This window comes from Eleutherodactylus coqui, chromosome 5 (assembly GCF_035609145.1).
Source record: "Eleutherodactylus coqui strain aEleCoq1 chromosome 5, aEleCoq1.hap1, whole genome shotgun sequence".
Lineage (NCBI taxonomy): Eukaryota > Metazoa > Chordata > Amphibia > Anura > Eleutherodactylidae > Eleutherodactylus > Eleutherodactylus coqui.
Window position 1 is genome coordinate 163,530,131 of NC_089841.1, and position 16,070 is coordinate 163,546,200.

Sequence of the window (16,070 nt, forward strand, 5' to 3'; positions counted from 1 at the left end):
AGGTTAACAAAGCCTGACGGGGAGGACTGGTGCAGCAACACTGGAATGCCAGAAGATTTACCAGGCAAGTACGGCTTCTTTTGTTTGTTCAGAGCATCCCCCGTCTTGGTTATAATTTGTCTGATCTTGGACAACCCCTTTAATTAAATATAAGGTCTTTGCAAAGCATCATTCCTGGAGTCCTTTTTTTTTAACTATGACCATAACTGTATCCTTATGTGTCAATTATGCCACAACAAAACGAAGACTTAGAATTCTGTCTTACAATAGTATTATTTTTTATAACTAAAATACGAGACATCTTCTTCCCAGAAAGTAGAAGACGGAATTGTATCCATTATTTTCAACTACTGACAATGTATAGGTCAATGAATAAAATATTACACTCATTTTGCATTATGTACACACTACAGGTGAATGCAATTCAGCTAGTTCATTACCTGCATTGCCTTTTTATCCTGATGTGTGATATATAATGCTTGTAGGGCTGCAAGGGTAAGACATTATCCACAGGGTAGATTTTATTGCTAGGTCACTTTTAAGGGCCACTCCAGTGTTTTGTCCCCCCCCCTCCCAGTATTTATAAGTGAACTAGTGTTGCCTTGGTTAGTTATTCCGTTCTAACTCTTGGCCGCTTTCTCCTCAGATAGTCATGTGATCTCAATTTTGACCTTAGATTTACTAGTTACTAGGGGTTATATGTTCAGTTTCTAGTCAGTTTCTCAGTCTATGTGATATTATTACATGTACCACAGAAACTGCTTAGAGGGGAATGCAGACACTCCTATCACACTTATTGATGGAATCATTTCCAAAAGACTTAACCAACAACACAAAAAAACATACACAGACATTCCTTCGCTATCTAAAAATAAACTGGTTACATTTCACTACAGTATTGTGCAGTTTACTCTTTAACCCTACAACTGCTGTCTCATCACCTACCCTAAAATAGGCATACTTCTGCCCTCCTTTTTACAACACCCAGCATATTATTATCTCTTGTTATCTCTTTCTTATCCAAATCCCAGCTACCACAGCATCAGACAGTGGGCTGCACTGCATGGAAGTGATTGCAATATGCAAAGGAGACCCCAAAAGTGTGACAGGCAATCAGGTGAGGTATGCAGGAATGGAAAAATGTTTTTGCCAGAGTGACCCTTTTTTTTTTTTTAAAACTCATTTTATTGAGAATACCAAAACATATCAAATTATATTACTTAGTGACAAACCTGAGTGTAACATGGTTCAAGTCTACAAATCGGTTACAATTACTTAAAACAATATACACTATATAACATAGCGTATTTGGAAAGATAGTTTCCAGAGTCAGGATATTATCATCATACCTGTGAAGGGCTAAATGGCACCTGCATGGGTCGAACACCTGCATTTTGCGTGTGGGTTGTGGTTGATGGGCCACACCAAATTTCCCAGATTTTATAGAATTTATCTGGGTACTTTCTATTTTTACATACTATTTTTTCATATGGGAGAATAGAATTGACTAGATTACGCCATTAGGGGAGCGTCGGGTGGTCTCCTATCCATCCAGCGCAATGCTACAGCTTTATGGGCCAGAAAAATGCGGATTTTGAATTGCCACCGCTTTTCATCCAGTATACCTAGCAGACATTCAGCGGGGTTTGGTGGAAGTGGCACTCCCAATAGTTGTCCCAGGAAGTCTGTAACCTTAGTCCAGAAGGAGTATATCATCGGACAGCTCCACATCAGATGGTTAAAGTTAGCGTTGGGTGCCTGACAGTGATGACATTGTGTGTTAGGGGTCTATTCATCCTAAAGAGCCTGTGTGGTGGTAAATAACATTGATATTTAATGTGCAATTGAATCATCTTGTTGTTAGCTGCTGGCAAGACAGAAATGTAGGAGGACATTGCAGTACTCTACTCCTCTTCAGAGAGCGAGGGGATTCTTTCTCGCAATTTGTCCAAGACTCCCAAGCTCTACATGTGAAATTTTAGCTTGAATGAGGTGCGTATATATCTGCGAGATTAAGGTCCCTGCAAATTGGGCGTTGAGCGCTTGTCTTAGTTGAAGGTATCTGTAGAAGTTGGTTCTATGGATCTGGTAAAGCTGCTGCAGCTGCTGAAAGGAGGCCAAAACTCCATTAATGTATACATGCTCCAAGGAGGTCCAGAATTGCATGTCTTGGAGGTTCAGCAAGTGTGGGAGCGCTCTATTACCCCATAGGGGGTTTCCAGGGGAGTGCCTTCATACCTAGGGATCTGTTTACACATCTGCCAGACTATGGCGGCCAATCTGTGTATAGGGAGTAGCAGTCTAGTATGCAGGTCTCTTTTTTCCAAGACAATTCAGAGGGAAGTCTTAGATGAGAAGTGCATCAGATGATGTTCTGAGTTTGAGAATCAGAAAGCCAGTGGTGAATGTATCTATTTAGCCCCCAGGTAGTACAGTTTAAAGTCTGGTAGTGCCGTGCCTGCAATTTCTTTTGAGCGCTGTAAGGTTTCCAAATGGAGTTTCGCTCTGGCCTTACCCCAGATGAAGGAGGTTAATAGAGAGTTAGTTTTATTTAAAAACTTTTGTGGTACTATGGTATCTGCGTGTTCCAAGCAGTACAGCAATTTAGGGAGGATTATCATCTTGATAAGATTGATGTGGCCTGCTAGCAACAGGGGCAATGAACTCCAAATCTTAAATTTATTCTGAAGGAAGGGGAGGAGAGGGGCCACATTCATATTGAAGCTGCAAGCAAAGTCTCTAGATATGTGAATTCCAGAATGGCCCTTTAACATCAAATTTGCCTCTGTTTTTACAAGTGCAAGTGGTTCTCCAATGAAGAAAGAACATGTCATAAAATCAACTATGTAATCTTTGATCTGATGTGGAAGTCGATGGAATGAGCAATGTCTAGTAATACCACATCACATCTACGCAAAGTAGCCATGACAGAAAACAGCCACAGCCAGCAGAATGATGCCATTGATATTGACCACGTTTCTCCAGAGAGGTACTTCTGAGGTGTCAGTCATCTTTGATTCCAGAGCCTTTTTCTCCTCTTCACTAAGTTTTGGAGCTTTCTGGTCATCAAAGCCACAGAACCAGTTGTATGCCTTCCGAAAGCAACTCTTTTCTTTGACTGTATCAAATATAAAAATAGACATTTAAAGGAAATGTATAGTTTTATTTTTTTTAATTAAAACCAAATAGTGAAACGTATTCAATCTCTCTAATCTGTTTATATTTTTTCTTGTATCCTTTATTCTTTTGTTTCTACATACCTATTGGGGGAATCATCTTGCCTGAGCTGCAGTTAACAACATTTCGAGATATGCTTTACAGCAGAACTCATGGGCCATTTACACGGAGGGGGGGGGGGGGGGGAACCTCACTACCTTCTATGGCAAATGTTTCTAGACATGCTCTGTGAGCTGTGCAGAGGTCATTGTGTAAGGAGGTAACCATCACCAATTGTGAATGATGGGAGTATTATCTAATAATAATCTTTATTTATATAGTGCCAACATACTCCACAGCGCTTACAAAGCAGGGGGAAACAAAGAAAACTACGGTTACATGTAGTAACCAATAGATGGAAACAGTAGGGGTGAGAAGCTGCTTCAACGAGCTTACATACTACAGATAGTGGGGGTTATACAGAAGGTAAAGGGGCTGGAGATATGCACGGTATTTATTGTGAGGTGTAGAGTGTGGGATGCTATACACATAAACAATAGTCAAATTGTGACTGCAGGGGGTGGCAGGGATTGCAGTTAGTAGGACAGGGAGCATGTTATCAGGGAGGCATACGGAGGGGTTTTGTTTATCGGAAATGGTATGCTTCCCTGAAGAAGTGCATTTTTAGAGCACGCCTGAAGTTTTGTGTCTCAGGGATTGCCTCGATAGTTTTTGGTAGAGCATTCCAGAGGACTGGTGCTGCTTTGAAAAAGTCTTGGAGGCGGGAATGAGAGGTTTGAGTTAAAGGGGTGCTTAGTTTGATTTCGTTAGCAGAGGGCGCGTGTTGGGTTGAGATGAAAGAAGCAATGTAGGGCGGCGCGGTGCTAGTGAGAACTTAGTGAATGAGGGTGGCGACTTTAAATTCAATTCTATATTTGAGGGGCAGTCAGTTCAGTGACTGGAACAGGGCAGAGGTGTCCGAGTAGCAGCTGGACAGGAAGAGGAGTCTGGCTGCAACATTTAGGATGGATTGGAGAGGGGAGTGTCTGGTGCATGGGAGGCCAATCAAAAGCGAGTTGCAATAATCGAGCCGAGCGTGGATGAGGGCAACAGTGAACGTTTTTAGCATGTCCACGGTAAAAAAGGGCGGATTCTTGTGATGTTCTTGAGGTGTAGGTGGCATATTCAGACCAGAGATGTAATGTATGGGGTAAAGGAGAGATCGGAGTCAAATATAACCCCGAAACAGTGGGCGTGCTGTCTGAGTGTTATGGTGGTGCCACACACTAAGATGGTGGCTAATCCTGGGATGAGGTCGGTTAGTAGAGGACGGAAACAGCAGGTCAGTTTTTAAGTGGTTCAGTTTTAGGTAGAGAGAGAGGACATAGTATTAGCGACAGCGGACAGACAATCGGTGGCATTCTGAAGGAATGGTGCTATGATGTCACGGAAAAAAGTGTATAACTGGGTGTCATCAGCATAGAGATGGTACTGAAAGTCAAATCTCCTGATGGCTTGTCCAATAGGGGCTGTGTAGATGGAGACGAGGAGGGGCCAGAGGAGCCCAACAGAAAGGGAACGAGGAGGTAGAGCCTGCAAAGGATACACTGAATGATAGGTAGGAGGAGAACTAGGAGAGAGCAGTGTCCTTTAGGGCGATGGATCGAAGCATATGGAGGAGTTTGTGGTCAACAGTGTCAAATGCTGTTGAGAGGTCGAGGACAATCAGTAGGGAGTGGTCACCTCTCGACTTGGCCATCAGGAGGTCATTTGACACTCTAGTAAGGGCAGCTTCTGTTGAGTGCAGAGGGCGGAAACCAGATTGTAGGGGATCAAGAAGAGTTTTCTGAGAGATAGCTTATAAGGCGAGAGTAAACCAGGCGTTCTAATAGTTTGGAGATGAAGGTGAGATTTGAGATGGGTAGATAGTTGGCAGCGCTGGTTGAGTTAAGAGTTGGTTTCTTTAGCAGTGGGGATGTTATAGCCTGTTTGAATGCAGAGGGGAAGATGACAAAGGTCAGAGAGAGGTTGAATATAGTGGTAAAAGAGGAGAGAGATAGGACTTTAGAGTCTCAGCAAAGTTTTGGGTGTGAATGGCCTGAAGGGTTCCTGTATGTATGGTATGTACAAGGGTCTGGGGATATGCTAGGGAGCTTGACAGCGAAAGAGAGGAGGTTGTGGTCCCAGAGTGGGAGAGGGGAATTAATGAAGTGAAAAGCAGAGCAGAGACTGAGGAAGACCAGATTAAGAGTATTGCCATACCTGTGAGAGGGAGAGGCTGTGAGTTGTGAGAGACCAAGAGAGGAGGTAAGCGATAGAAGCTGAGAAGCAAATGGGGAGGATGGGGTCATGGTGGGGATGTTAAAGTTGCCTAGAATGAGGGTTGGCATTTCGCAGAATAGGAAGTGGGGGAGCCAGGCGGCAAGGTGATCCAGAAACAGACAGGGAGGACGTGGGGGGCGGTAGATAACTGCTACTCACATGGACAGTGGACAAAAAAGTCGTAGGGTATGTATCTCTCACAATGGGAAAGTGAGGGTACCGGGGGAATGATCCGGAAGGTGCATTGCAGAGATAGAAGAGCACCTACTCCTCCACCACGCCTATTTTCCAGGGGTATGGGAGAACTGCAGATCATTGTAAGACAATGCGGCAGGGTAGGCAGTGTCAGACTGCTGTATTCACAATTCTGTGAGGGCTAGCGAGTTTAGAAATTTAGTGATCAAAAAGTCATGGATAGTGGCTGACAGTCATGCTGACTGAGTGCACATTTAACCTCTTGAGTGGCGGGTTTCCTACCACCCTGTCATACCCACCAGGGCAGGTTTTTTTAAAATGGTCTAATCATCATTGAATTTCAACTTATTTTGCAGTTGCGTCTCAAGAGCCATAACTTTTTCATTTTTCCATTGACCAGGCCATATAAGGGCTTGTTTTTTGCGGAACAAGTTGTGATTTTTTAAACAGGGGGGGAAGAAATGGGGAAAAAAGAAAAAAAGGGGCCATGTCATTAAGGGGTTAAATAATGTATTAACTTCCTTCTCTGGGTCATTACGATGCATGGATACAACATGCGTGATTTTATTTTTGATTTTTTACAAAGTAAAGGGAGACAAGTGTTTTTATTATTTTTTTACTTTTTTTTTTATCCCTTTAGGGGACTTCCACAGGGACCCATCAGGACCCCCTGATCAAATTCCGGGGGTCCGATGGTGACAGCCCTTTACATGCTGCAGTGACAGCCCTTTACATGCTGCAGTCACATAGACAGCAGCATGTAAAGGGTTAACACAGCAGAGATCGGAGGTTTTCTCTGATCTCTGCTGTAAGAGCTGGTATCTAGTTGTCCTCTTGACAGCCAAACACCAGCTCTCCCTGCCACAGAGACCATCGGCTTGTCAGAAGCAACCTCTATGTCTCTATGGCAACCTGTAAACAAAGCAGGAGACTTAGAAGCAGGAGATTGCCGGCATATCGGCAATATCTTCTGCTTCTGTTGTTCAAAGCCCTTGCTTTGTTCTCTGTGGGTCTGTGCAGGCAGAGCACACTGTCACAGCTTGTGGCATTGTGCTCTGCAGCTCCCATAGTGATACATAGCCCGGAAATCTTCCGGGCTATATCGCTATGAGCAGTGGAGCTCCTCCCGGAAAATTTCCGGGCGTGCCACTCAAGGGGTTAAAGGAGACCAGGAAAGGTATGCATGGACTAATAGTTGGGCTTGAAGGGTGTCTCAGTGAGGTGCGTGGGGGGGATAGTTAGGAGCAATAGAGGGTGGACCAGGATTGGGAGAAATATCCCCCATTGCTAGTAGCAGCAGGGTAGTGAGGGTGAGCAGGTGGTTAACAGATATCTATATATATTCAATACACAAGGTGTCACCTTTCATTGTAATCTTGCCTGTGATGATGATGAGGTGACTGCTGTAAAGTTTTCTTTAAACCCTTAGTGACGGAGCTTTTTTGCTTTTTTCCATTTTTGTTTTTTCCTACTCCCTTTTAAAAAATCGTAGCTCCTTTATTTATCCATCGACGTCGCTGTATGAGGGCTTGTTTTTTGCGGGACGAGTTGTATTTTTCAATGGCACTATTTATTGTACCATATAATTTACTGAAAAACTTTTTAAAAATTCTTAGCGGAGAGAAATGGAAAAAAAAAACGACATTCCACCATCTTTTGGTGCGTCCTGTTTCTACGGCGCACAAACTGCAACAAAAACGACCTGATATTTTTATTCTATGGGTCAGTATGATTACTATGATACAAAACTTATATAGTTTTTTTTTTTGCTGTAGTACTTGTATTTTTTTTTAAAGATATTTAATTTTTTTCAATTATTTTATGCGGTCATTTTGTGCGCGCAATACCTTTTTTATTTTTCTGTCAACGTAGTTGTGCAAGGGCTCAATTTTTGCAGGATGTCCTGTAGTTTCCGATAGTATCAATTTGGAATACATACGACTTTTTGATCGGTTTTTATTGCGTTTTTTCTGGAAGACAGGGTAACTAAAAAAGTGTATTTCTGGCGTTCTTTATTTTTTTTTCCGGACGACATTCACCATGTGGGAAAAATAATGCACTACTTTGATAGATCGGACTTTTACGGATGCGGCGATACCAAATACATATTTCTATTTTATGATTTAGATTTTTTAATAATTGATATGGCAAAAGGGGGGTGATTTAAACTTTTATAACTTTTTTTTTTTTACAATTTAAAAAACTTTTTTCTTACTTTACTTTGAAGTCCCCCTGGGGGACTTTAACATGCGATGCTTTGATCGCTCCTGCAGTATGACGTAATGCTATAGCATTACATCATACTGCTTTTTTACAGGCAGTCTATCAAGCCACCCTGTGTGGATGGCTTGATAGGCAGTCTGCTAAGGCAGCCCTAGGGCCATTCATTAGGCCGCCGGCTGCCATGACACCTGCACGGCTCCCCCGATCTCACCGCGGGGGGGGGGGGCGTGCGGGACCCCCAAACAGCGTTCGGGGGATTTAAATGCCACTGTCAGAATTGACAGCGGCATTTAAAGGGTTAATTGCCCCGAACGGCCGAGCAAGACTATTGCCCGCGGGTGTCAGCTGTAATAAACAGCTGACGCCCGCGCTGTATGGAGGGAGATAGTGGCGCTACCTCCCTCCATACACGTCCTGCAACAGCAGGACGTAGTTTTACGATAGCGCCGTCACTAAGGGGTTAAAGAACAGAAAATCTCAGACCATTATTAGGTTAATGCTCAGTGGGAAAACTGCAGGATTTTAGGATTTAAAAAAATAAATAATTTATTATCACTTTGCCGCGGGTTTTGGTGCGGCTTGGCTGCATGCTTTTCTGTTGCGGCCTGCGCTCCCATAGAAAAGAGGGAATCCGCGACAGCTTTGCCGCGACGGATTGGCCATCCCATGTGGACGAGATTTTTGACAAATCTCGTCCACATGCCTGGCTGAACTCGGATTAGCGGCCGCAGGCAGACTTGTCGCAGTGAAAATCCGGACGGAATTTCCGCAGCAAATCCGCCCTGCGTGAACCCAGCCTAAAAGTTATGAAGCAAAAAAGAAGGAAAAATGCACAAAAATATATTTATATAAACGCATCAGTGAGAAAGGAAAAAATTCCTTTTTTCAGGGCACTGGTCCTGTATGTCTAACCTTCCTCGTAGTCGTCATCTTCAGTTTCTTCTGCAATCCAGTCATTAGCATCCAGATCTTCCCTCTCCTCTTTTCTATTCCTTAAGGACCAACACAAACGGTAAAGCTGCCAATACAAATATCATTAAATACGTAAAGGGTACAACAGCATGTACAAAAGGCTCAAAAATGTGTTAATATGTAAAGTGCTGTGAAAAGCTTTTTGTATATAGAGATTATGCTCAGGTATCTATATATTACCCATTAAAGAGGGCACACTGGGGATGGGGGGGGACTATAAGCTACACTGCATGAAAGAAAAAAAAAAAAACATACTCACCTAGCAGGCGCCATTCGGTTCCCCCTCGCTGGGCCGCGGCGCTCTGGCAGGCTTCTGTGTAGCAGTGCTGACAGAGCATTTTCTTCTTCAGCGAAAGATTGCTGTGATTGGATCATGAGTGCCATGGCTCAGCCAATTAAAGCTGGCACTTGATGAACTAATCACAGCCATTCAGTGAATTACATCATTGAATGGCTGTGATTGGCTAAGCCACGGCACACATGATCCAGTCACAGGAATCTTTTGCTGGAGGCGGGTATCAAGACCCATTACCAGGAAGAAACTCCTCTGTCAGCGCTGAAGAATACACAAAAAACTGCCGGCGCGCCACAACCTAGCGTGAGGGACCCGGATGCCGCCTGCTAGGTGAGTATTAAGACACCCCCCAAAAATAAGACACTGTGCATCTTTTGTGGTAAAAATGAATGTAAGACAGCATCTTATTTGGGAGGAAACACGGTAGCTTGAAATCAGCACATGGTAAATAAAGGATGATATTTACAAATACAATATTTTAATATAAGTTTTTAGTGTGTTTCAGAAATGGATTTTTTCCATTTAGGTCACTCTTACACATTGCATTAGCAAAGTGGCGCAATTTCGACTGCGTGTTTTGCCACATTTTTACTGCCGCTTTGAGATGCCACGGTTTTTAACGCACCCCGCCATTGTGATGGGTGATGGTGTGTGAAAGAGTGTGAAAATGTGGTAAAATAGAGCAGACAGCCGTGTTCAAGCGCATGTCTATGAGGCCCCATTAAAAACAGTGGGAGCATTTTAGCGCGGCATTTTGAATGCTGCGGTAATAGCAGAAGAAAGCACATGTGTGAGAGTGGCCTTAGGCGGATGAATAGTAGACGCTTATTAAATATGAATGAACAGTTTATATAGTATTATATGCTTTTTTACTCACATGTACGTCAGGGATGGGCTTAGTCATAAAAGACACTGCCAATACAATGATGGCCGTTGTTGTAAACAGAATGATTGCAAAATATAGGTAATGCACACCACAGATGATTTTGGGGCAATTGCTGGGATTCACACAACTTCCAGTGCCATAAGCAAATTCTGTAATCATCCGTGACAAGCCAATTAATAGTCCAATTATTAAGCCCCAGAAAGCTCCCTGGAAAACAACATTTAAAACGTAATTAGTACAGATGAATTCACATGTGGCAGATTTGTTGCAGAAATTTCTGTGGCTTCCATTCATTTATAGTAGAAGAGTGGAGGAGGTGGCAGCATAAAATGATGCAGGAAATTATGTCATACAAAGGAACATGTTTATTGCATCCAAGTTCCACTCTGGAACATGGACTGCATATCCTGATCCTTATGTTATTTGGCTTGAAAAAGACCTAATTATAGGTCGAAACGTTGCCTATCTTAACTTGGACGCAATAAACATGTTCCTTTGTATGACATAATTTTCTGCATCATTTTATGCTGCCACCTCCTCCACTCTTCTACTTTACATGTTCTATGGGGCTTAGGTCCATAGCCCCTAGGGTGGCTTTGCATTTATTGCTGACGCTTAAAGGGGTTGTCCGCCGCCCAAACTGATTTTTTTTTTCCCCATTAATGCCCTGTGGAGTCGAAGCATCCCACACAACAGCCTTTCCCATAAAAATCGATATTCTGCTTACCTTTTCATTCCTTTTCTTCCCTTTATAAAGTTTGCCTGAAGAATTCTTCAAAGATGGCGCCGCTGGGTAGTTCCCATGATGCACTGCTGCCTCTCTCTCCTCAGCGTGCGCGCTCCCGATGACACCGGTCACATGAGTGGAGGACCGGCGTCATAATGCAAATGCACGCTTCACTGCTTTGAATGGAGCCGGCAGCCGTCCGGCCCCATTCAGAGCAATGAAAGGGCAGGGAGAGCAGTGCGATCTGCTGCTAGAGCTCTGACAGCTGTTAGCAGGAGATTCCTTCATCTCCCCGGCATGTCCCCTCATCACTGACAGCAGTGTCCCAGTGTCCAGTAATGAGGGGACAAGATGAGGAGATGAAGGAATCTCCTGCTAACAGCTGTCAGAGCAGTAGCAGGATCGTGATCTGTAGCAGTACTTTCAATAGCAGAGAATCGCGATCCTCAGCTATTGAAAGTGAAAGTAGCACCAAGCATGACTGACACACACACCGCCCCCTCCACACATGCACCCCACAGTGTCCCCCCTCCAGTGCCCCCCCCCTCCCCCGCAAGCCACCAGCTGACAGCTCCGACCAGCAGCAGCATCCTCCTCCCCCCCCCCCCCCCCCGCAACTGGCTGACAGCTCCGACCAGCAGCTCCCCCACCTTCCCCCTCACCCCCATCCCGGGACTACTGACTGACAGGTCTGTCACCCCTACACCTCCCCACCCCTGACTACTGACAGCTCGCAGCACCCCTCCCCCGTGGGAGACCGGCACTCCACTCCCCCTCCTCCACTCCCGCGGCCGCGCGGCCCCTGCAGGCAGACCAGAGCTTCCTGAAGCAGCCGGCAGAAGAAGATCTACTGCGCATGCGCGGAGTAGAAGAAGCGCGTCCCCGTGCAGAGAACACCTGGAGCTGGCCCGACAAGAAGAGGACAAGAGACTTGTCGGATCCTATGGCAACCGAGGAACAACACGGGGGGGGCACTCCAAAAGGTAAGTGAATAACTTCTGTTTGCCTAATTTACAATGCACAATGTATATTACAAAGTGCATTGTATTGGGCAAACAGAAGTAATGAGATTCATTCTTTATGGCCGGACAACCCCTTTAAGTCTTGGAAATAATTTTTTTTCCTCCACCCCCCCCCCCCCCCCCCCGAGTGGATTTTTATCCCGCGGGTTGTCTTTGCGAGTGCCGTGGTCTCCTCTCTCCATTCATTTATATGCGGCCTCCAGAAATTCCTGCGCATGCTGCAGAAGCAAACACATCCAGGTATATGGAATGGATTTGTTCAGTTGCAGCAATGCTTGCAACAAATCTGCTTATGAATACACCCCGTGGGCTAAGTATACACAGGGTGGAAACATCCTCTGCAAGTCTGTTCGTAGACTTCACTGCAAATACACAGCAAAATCTGCATGTGTAACAAGCAGATTTCACCCCTTTACATTTGAAAATCTGCACTGCGGGTCAATTTCCCATTTGCATGCTATTGTAACTTTTGGGTCATTTTGCTCCCTGCTCAGCACCTTTATAAAAGTGGAAAGAGCTTAACAAAAAAGGGGGTGTGGCCACACGGATTTACTATAATTTACGCCAGAAACTGATGTAAATAATAATGGAATTCTATATCCGCTCATAGCTAGTGTAGATTTCAGTCTAGCGTACAGACATGGCGATAGCCGCCTCTTTGCTGGCTCACACAGACCGATAAAACGCTGTGTGACCTACGCAGCATTTTACGCATACGGTCGCGGGAATGAGCCCTTAGTAATTTTACTGGCCAAAGGCATAGTTGGACAACTGATTGCTAATATTTACTGACCGGCTCATTAACTCTCTTTACAAAGACAGCCAAAAAGAAGACAGCGGCAATGGGTGGTCCTAAGTAACTAGTCACGGACTGGATATAATCGAAAAGTTGTCCACTTTGTGCAGACTGCAGGATGGGAACCCAGGCAATGCTCACTCCGATGAGGAACAGGATGAAGATCCTGCAATATAGAGATCATGGCAGACAAAGTCGTTAGTAACTTCTCGTAAATATAGCCTGACAACAATACACAGCAGATATTATAGTTTATTCTAGAAATGTATTTTTGGATTTCTCAATGTACAGAACCAGCATTTGTAGCACCAAATAAAAGCCACACAGGTAAGGCCCCTGTCCAATTGCGATTCTCCATTCGCGGCGGGCAATTTGCAGCATGCTGCGAATTGCCCTGATTCTCCGCGGTCAGCCTATTAGATTCGGCGGCGGCTCCTGAAGCGGAGCTTCGCCGCTGGATACTGCGTCGCCCGTGGACATCCGACCTTAAAAAAAAGTACGTAGTGTAAAAGCAAAATACTTTATTTAATAACACAAAAACTTAAAACTGCATACAAAGATTTGGAATAAAGAATGCAAAGTCCATAATGTAGGTACGTGTGAAGGCTGGTTACCAAAACATATATATCAGTGATATATCATAGTCAATGGATAGAAAGTAAGTAACATATATCTAGCACAAATAAGCGCTGTCATCACATTCACCCAACACAAAAAGCATACCAAACCCCCGACGTACGTTTCACTTGTTGCTTTTTTCCAGGGGTAAATGAGCAATGCAAATAAGTCAAGTTTTTATCTCCCTTTTTAGGGCTCCCACCCACTTGCGTTTTTTTCACGCGGATGTCAATGGGACTTTCTAATGTTAAAAAAGCATCGCACAAAAATCACAAAGCGCCAACTTGCAATGCGTTTTTAACATTAGAAAGTCCCATTGACAATCACGTGAAAAAAACGCAGTGATATCGCGTGAAAAAAACTGCACAAGAAAAACACAAGTGTGCAGGAGCCCTTAGGGCGCTTTCACACGACCGTTTTCGTGTTCAGTTTTTTTTTGAGCCAAAACCAGGAATGGAGAGAAAGTATAATGGAAAGACTTGCAGGTCTTCCTTATTTTGGACCAACTGGTGAACATAAAAACTGTCATGTGAAAGCGCACTCAGGGAGGTTTCACACAGGCGAGAAAAATTGCGTGATTTTTGCCTGATGCGAGAGTCAGTAAAAAAAAAAGCAATTTAGTGAATCCAATAATTTACAATGCTTTCTTTCCCATTAGCGATGTTTTCACTCATGCGATTTTGCGATTATACTACTGAGGTAAAATGAAAGCTGTGCTGTGATTGGTTGCCATTTCTTATACTACTGAGGTAAAATGAAGGCCGCGCTGTGATTGGTTGCTAGAGCTCAGCTTTCATTTTATATACTGTTGAGGTAAAATGAAAGCTGCACTGTGATTGGTTGCTATGGGCAACACAGATTTTCTTTTGGCCAGCTACCATAACAGTGTGGTGTGGGGCTCATTTTTGTGGCCCACTTTGTATATTTCAGGACTGGACTGTTATTCATAAAATCACTGTGATAAGCAGCAAAAATTCAACAATCTGTCAGTCCCTTCAAACATCAACCAGAGTACAGAGTAAACAAGCAGAGGGTCCACAAGCATGGGTGAGGTACAAAAAACAATTATAGAAGAAAGAGAATAGTAAGGGCCATGGAAATATGTCCTGTAATTATGCCCAGGCCTAGGGGCACAGGTATCTAAGCTGTACCACAGAAAGAGATGTTATTTACTGCCACTATCCATTTGGAAAGCTTGGGAGGGCAATTAAACAGCCAGTGATGGGCAATAACCTTCTTAGCATAATACACCAAAAATATGAGAATATTGGGAATTAGAAATGTCTTCGTCTAGAAAGGAAAGGCAGGTTTTAGGGCACTCATCGTTTAAAGGTTGATGTCATTGAATGGCTGTGATTGGTTAATCGCCAGCTCTCATTGGTTAATCGAGCGCCGCGTCAGCCAATCAGAGGGTTAGCTTCCTGTAGGTGGGGAATTCAAGCTACGCTTCCAGGAAGAACTGCTCTATCAGCTTGAAGGAGGACGCGGCAGCCTGCAGCAGTGACTGAGGCCAGCGCGAGGACCAGAACATCGGCGGTAGGCGAGTATTATTAGACACACACACACACACACCTGTAAATCAGACTCCGTGCCTCTTTTGAAGCAAAAAATCTTATTTTCCGGGAAACACTGTATGTAACGGACAAGACCTAGGGGAGACATCCCGCTCTGATATTACCATCAAAAATCCTGGCAAAACATGGGATTTATCCCAGTTAATAGAAAGGCCTAACATAGAACCAAACCAGGTCATGCCAGATAAAATTACTTGCAAGGAGTCGTCTGGGTCAGATGAGTATATCAAGGTGTCATCTATATACATGCTGACGTTTTCACGAATCAAGTGACGACTAAATCCTGTAATCCTGGATTCCTGTCTAAAGTGTATTGCCAGAGGCTGCATTGCAAGGGCAAATAACAAAGGGGGCAGTGAGCAACCTTTTCGGATACCCCTGTAAAGTTGAAAGAATTCTTAAGTCCCTCTATTTACCATCACCCTGGAAAACAGTGTGGAGTATAAAAGACATGGGATGAAACTGAAAGGGAGGAGACACAAATTAGATATTAGAAAATACTTTCTGACAGTAAGGGTGATCAATGAGTGGAACAGGTTACCACGGGAGGTGGTGAGTTCTCTTTCAATGGAAGTGATCAAACAAAGACTGGACAGACATCTGTCTGGGATGATTTAGTGATCCTGCACTGAGCAGGGGGTTGGACCCGATGACCCTGGAGGTCCCTTCCTACTCTACCATTCTATGACAAACCCAATGAATAAAATTTGGCTCCATACCAATTTAGCAAGGGTAGCAAAAAAATTCCCACTCAATGGAGTCAAAAACCTTAGAGACATCCAAGGAGACTACAGTCTGTAAACACAAGTCATCATACGTATCCTGTAGGTTAGTAAACCTACATAGATTAACGGTTGTGGATTTGCCAGGCATAAAGCCAGTTTAAACAGAGAGAATACTTTTGCCAGGATTTTTCTGTCAACTTGCAAGAGAGAAATGGGCTGGTATGACTCACATAGTAGTAGGTCTTTCCAGGGTTTGTGGAGTACTATAATAGTAGCCTTTTTGCATGGACCTAAGAAGGGACATGGCCTCAAAGACTTTTGTGTACACCAAGAGTAATTTAAGCACCAGGAAGTCAGCATACTCTTTATTAAATTCAATAGGTATTCCATCACAACCTAAAGACTTGGCCAACTGAAATGAGGCCATAGAGTCTAGGATTTACTGGACTGTCCACGGAGGCACAATCTACTGAGAAAAGAGTAGAGAAGTGTAGTTCTGATAGGTAACTATTTCGGAAGCGGACATAGGAATATGGGATGAATACAATGACTGGTAATA

The 16,070-nt window shown here is 43.9% G+C and overlaps 1 protein-coding gene across 1 annotated transcript in view; it reads right to left on the reverse strand.

Moving 5' to 3' along the window:
* Positions 1-1,178: 1,178 nt before the first annotated feature.
* The window catches only part of SLC5A1 (solute carrier family 5 member 1), a 63,066-nt gene continuing 48,174 nt past the window's right edge, over positions 1,179-16,070 (reverse strand). The window contains exons 12-15 of the mRNA XM_066603586.1: positions 12,592-12,760; positions 10,041-10,256; positions 8,809-8,914; positions 1,179-3,118 (exon numbers count right to left, since the gene is read on the reverse strand). Coding sequence (XP_066459683.1) covers positions 2,910-3,118; positions 8,809-8,914; positions 10,041-10,256; positions 12,592-12,760 — 700 coding nt within the window. The 3' untranslated portion in view covers positions 1,179-2,909. The remainder of the gene's footprint in view (positions 3,119-8,808; positions 8,915-10,040; positions 10,257-12,591; positions 12,761-16,070) is intronic.